At 42.3% G+C, this 5178-nt stretch overlaps 1 protein-coding gene across 1 annotated transcript in view; it reads left to right on the top strand.

The window, feature by feature from the left end:
- The window catches only part of LLPH (LLP homolog, long-term synaptic facilitation (Aplysia)), a 9473-nt gene extending 4777 nt beyond the window's left edge, over positions 1–4696 (top strand). The window contains 2 exon segments of the mRNA XM_015410532.1: positions 1–35; positions 3292–4696. The exon segment at positions 1–35 is cut by the window's left edge and continues 41 nt beyond it. Coding sequence (XP_015266018.1) covers positions 1–35; positions 3292–3455 — 199 coding nt within the window. The 3' untranslated portion in view covers positions 3456–4696.
- The last annotated feature ends 482 nt before the right edge of the window (positions 4697–5178 follow it).

Raw genomic sequence — 5178 nt, forward strand, 5'->3', positions numbered from 1 at the left:
TGCTGAGAAAATCAAAGAGAAAAAGGATCCTAATGGTAAGTTGGCCTATTTTTAGATTTTGCTGTAAGGAATAAAGCAATTGGGCTCTGGAAATAGCATGCCTTTTTAAAAAAATTCAGAATGAGAATAATTCTATGTAGTTTACCTGATCTCTCACTCATCCACTTTCTTTAATTATTTTAGTACTCTTTTTGCTTTGCCTAGAGTTTCTCAACGTTTCCACTAAAGCTATTAGATAAATGCAGCTTTCTCTCATTAGTATTAGTTAGTGTAACATATGGGTTTTTGGTGCACCAGATAGAACATTTATATTAAAGAACAACATGTCACGCTGTTGTGCATTGGTTTTTATTTGTAATGTCCTTTAACTTAGGGCTGGCCATGAGATAGAGCTTTCTGTTGGTCTGGTGCTTATGTCCTCAGATGATCAGCTACAGGAGGCAGGTGCAAGAACAAACTTTTCTACTGAACAGAGTTTGAGTCCAGTGGCATCTTTAAAACCAACAAAGAGCCAGTTTGATGTAGCGATTAAAAGCAGCAGACTCTAATCTGGAGAACCGTATTTGATTCCCCACTCCACATGCAGGCAGCCTTCAGTTAGTCATAAGTTCTTTCAGAGCTGTTCTTTCATGAGCAGTTCTCTCAGAACTCTCTCAGCCCCACCTACCTCACAGTTGTGGGAAGGGGAAGAGATTGTAAGCCACTCTGAGACTTTGAGTGAAGGGGTATAAATTCAATTGCTTCAGTCTCTAGTCCAGGAGATCTGGACCTGGCACTGAAAGCTGTGGCTGGTTGGCTTAGACTGAGTCAACTGAAACTGAATCTGACAAAGACTGAGTTCCTGTGCCTGAGTTGGAGTGGTCCAAGGTTAGGAAGCCCTCTCCCGACCTTCGATGGGGTGCCATTGGTGCCAGCGCCGGAGGTTAGGAGTTTGGGAGTGCTCCTGGATACCTCCTTAACGATGGAGGCCCAGGTAGCAGCCACTGCAAAGTCTGCCTTTTACCATCTATGGCTGATTAAGCAGTTGGTTCCCTTCCTTGAACGCAATGACCTGGCAGCAGTGATCCACGCAATGGTCACCTTGAGATTGGGTTACTGGAATGCTCTGTACATGGGGCTGCCCTTGTCCCAGATCTGGAAGCTGCAGCTGGTGCAGAATGCAGCGGAGAGGCTGTTGCTATGCCGTCCCATGCGGGAACACATCCAACCCGCCCTAAAAGCACTGCACTGGCTGCCTATAGCATACTGGATACGGTTCAAGGTGCTGGTTTTTACCTTTAAAGCCCTATATGGTTGGGGACCTACTTACCTAAGGGACCGCCTTTCTCCACATGTACCCCAGAGAGCCCTAAAATCTGGGTCCCAAAATCGCCTGGTCCTTCCGGGCCCGAAAGAGGCCAGGTTGGCCACAATGAGGGTCAGGGCCTTTTCTGTGGCGGCCCCTCACTGGTGGAATGAGCTCCCGGAAGACATCAGGGCCCTGCGGGACCTTTTGCAGTCTCACAGGGCCTGTAAAACAGAGCTCTTCCACCAGGCTTTCAAGTAGGGTGCCACCTCGGCACCATGGCCCTGGCCCTAACATTAACATCAACATCATACCAACCTGGCCTTAATACTAACATCACCACCAGCCGGATGATTGAGTGGCAGGAGCCTGGAGGCGGCCACTCAAACAAAGACAGAATGTCGCCATCTGTATTATAGTTAAGTGTTGTGTAACTGTGATTTTATATTGTATTTTTAAACTGATGTTGTTTGTTGTTTTGTATAATTGGAGTTTTTAATGTTCATATTTATATGTATTTTGTAAGCCGCCCTGAGCCCACCTTGGCGGGGAGGGCAGGATATACATTTGATAAAATAAATATTGGTCTTAAAGGTTGTTGGTCTTAAAGGTGCCAGTGGACTCAAACTTTGTTCTGCTGCTTAAAAACAACACAGCTACCCACCTGAATCAGACTTTTCTGCTGTAGCTCTTCTCTGTGGAACAGGCTCCCTGAATAGGTGAGGGTGGTGCTGCCACTATTTCTTCATATATACCCCACCTTCTCTCGATTGGGGACCCAGAGTGGCTTATATCATTCTCTCCTCCACTGTATCCACATAACAACCCAGTGCAGTAAGGTAGGTTGAGAGTGTGTGACTGGCCCAAAGTCACCCAGTGAGCTTCCTGGGTGAATAGAGATTTGAACCTGGGTCTCACAGATCCTAGTTTAATATTCTAACCACTACATCACTATGGTTGGCTGTCAACTAGAAACCTTCAAGTGGTGCAACAAGGCTGTTTTATTTATCAGGGCTTTTAGCAGTGTATAGATTACAGGTAACTTATTGGGCAGAGTGGGTTTCTTTGTAGCCTTATTCTGTATGTTTTAAATTGTGCTCTTTCAAATTGTAATTTGTGAGCTGTCTTAAACCACAAAGAAAATATTTTAATACACTTGCCTAGAATGTGCAGACTTAGCATCTCAAAACTGCCCATTCTCCTCACTTTATTCTGCAGTTGGTATTCCCTCTTCTTCAGTGTTCCAATCCTGAAATTCTCTTCCTACCTCTTTTCCTTGGAAGACTCTGCCATCGTCTTTTAATATAACATGTATGTGTACTCTCCAACTCCATCCTCTACCCAGTCCTCTTCTCTCCTGTCAGCATTAGAGTAACAGAAATTGCCTGAATCACTGGCTTACATTCAGCCATCACGAATGCACTGTGTTATTTTTTCATGATTAGCCAAAAAGTCCTTGGGCTCACACATTCCATTCCCCTTACTGTGCTCTGCATCAAGATTGTATGAAGATTTCCTCGTTTAGACCTACCTGCAATCTCAGTGTGGTTCCTGCATGGAAAAGGAAAGGGAACAGGGTTGACCCTGTATGGAGATCGAGCCACAGTGTGTGGGAGGCCGGAATACCACTGAATTGGGATTTTTTAGGACTACATTCTATAACATGCCACCATTAATTTATTGAAGGAACGACCACCATTGCGAGCACTAAATTGTTAATTTTTTACTGTATGATTGTTTTAATTTGCTTTTAAATGTTTTATGCTGACTCTGCACATGCTGTCGATAAATGTGAGCTGCCCTGAGCCCGCTTTGTGGGGAGGGCGGGATACAAATGTAATAAAATAAACTAATAAATAAACAAACATATGGGCATGAAAACTTTTGGGCTTATTCTTGTCATTGGGATATCTGAATACAGCCTCTTCCAGCATTTTTTTAATGAGCATTTAACTCCTGTGTATGTAAAGAGCTTTTTTTCTTTAAATTTCTTGATGCTTTTTCAGAGGAAAGCAAGATGGACACTGATGCCAAAAGAAATCAGAAGACTCTTCTAGATCAACATGGACAGTATCCAGTATGGCTGAATCCCAGGCAGAGGAAGAAGCTTAAAGCAAAGCGTACCAAAGGAAAAAATAAGCCAAAAGTACCAAAAGGATTAGCATGGTAGAGACTGGTTGAACTTTAAGATATTGAAAAAAGACTTTGTATAGTCACATAAGATAACCATATAAATAAAGCCACATGCTATATGCGGAATCCCATGGGGGTTACTTTTTTGCTTTGGACTCCCTCACTCGATGAGATATCAGTTTGTGGTGCTGAAGTTCCTTTGGAATATAGTTCATTTAATAAGACTCCTTGTCTTAAAATACTTTTTTGTGTTGACCTAAGTAGAATATTTTAGATTGAACATTATCATTGCAAGCATACCCCACCTGAAATATGGGATTATATTTTTCAGATCCCCTAGCAAAAATAAATTTCCAATCTTTTAAATGTATGTATGCTCTAGAACTTCTGTTTCCAGTCTCTACCTAAATTGTAAACAGATTTTGTTTTGTTAAAAGCACACAGATTAACTGTAATGCCATGAGTCACTGTATGTGAACAGTGCAATCCTAAAAGGAGTTACATCCCTCCGAACCCCGTGGGTTTAGGAGGGTGTAACTGCTTAGGGCTCCACTGCAGAAATTTGTTTTGGAATGTCTCATTCTGGATAGACTGATTAAAATGTCATTGTGTGTGAAAAAGACACAAAGATAACAACAGGAGCTGAAAAAGACCAGAGCTGCTTACTTCTCTAGTTGGATTCACTTAGTAAAGAGTAAGGACTTTGGAATGTATTTTTTGTGGGCCAGTGGAATTTGTGTGAATCACAAACATATTGATATTATTTGGAATAGCCTCGGATCTTGCAGCCTTATCCCACTGTGTGAGGTGCAGAATTAAACTGCCTCTCTTTCTTGCCCCTGAGTTTGAGATAGTTTAAATAGTCAGTGCAGCGTAAACCCTGAATGCTGGTTTTGGAAACAAAGGGTTGTGCTCCCTTCCTTTTTCACAAAAATAATGTACAGTTCTCACATTATTGTGTCATTTCACAATGCTGGTGGAAACTTTAGCATAGTCTCCTCTAGTAAAACTCCCTGGGCTGAATCCAGCCAGCTTTTCTGCTAGTGAAAGAGGGAAGAGAAAAGCTGTGCTGGAAATCATGGGCAGGTGTGGTGGGAGCTGGAGTAAGGAGGGGAATCAGGTGATATTGTGTGAAAAAGATCCAGCCTTCCATGTAGTAAGCTTACTGCAGCTGGTAGAATATATGAATGTTTGCAGTTGCTTTGTTTCATATTCTGTGTTTTTTTTAAATAATTTAATTCAGATTCTTTATGATCAGATTAAAATTATTAGTTAATGCTTTTGGCTTTTTAATCATTGTTTCAATGATGATGATGTCAGAGGTCCTCCCATTCATGCAAGGGTCACTTCTAGCCAAATAGGCAGTTTAACTTCATCTCTTTGCACTGAGAGGGGGGGCAGTGTGGATGACTGAATGAGTTTTTGCTTCTTTCCCACAATCCTCAAGTGTCAAGTGCAGAGGTTCTCCTTTTAAACACAGCCAGATCGTGTCAGTGAGGGAAACTAAACCATGCTGCCTTGCCATGCTAGACTTGGGGGTTTCATCATTTTTCTTTTGGCCTGGATTACTTTTGGTATGGGATCTAGGCTAGAGAAAAATGTTTGAAGCATCAGCAGAGGCGTTAGCACCTCCACTGCCCATGTGCTCCAGTTTTGTTTTGAAATGGCTTTCTTTATTTATGGTTGGGAGATAGTTTGTCTTTTTCCCTACTAGGGTTAGTAGCTGTGGCCTGGGTGAGACGGTATCAAGGGAAGAGTGT

This window comes from Gekko japonicus, unplaced genomic scaffold (assembly GCF_001447785.1).
Source record: "Gekko japonicus isolate JY-2015 unplaced genomic scaffold, Gekko_japonicus_V1.1 scaffold215, whole genome shotgun sequence".
NCBI lineage: Eukaryota > Metazoa > Chordata > Lepidosauria > Squamata > Gekkonidae > Gekko > Gekko japonicus.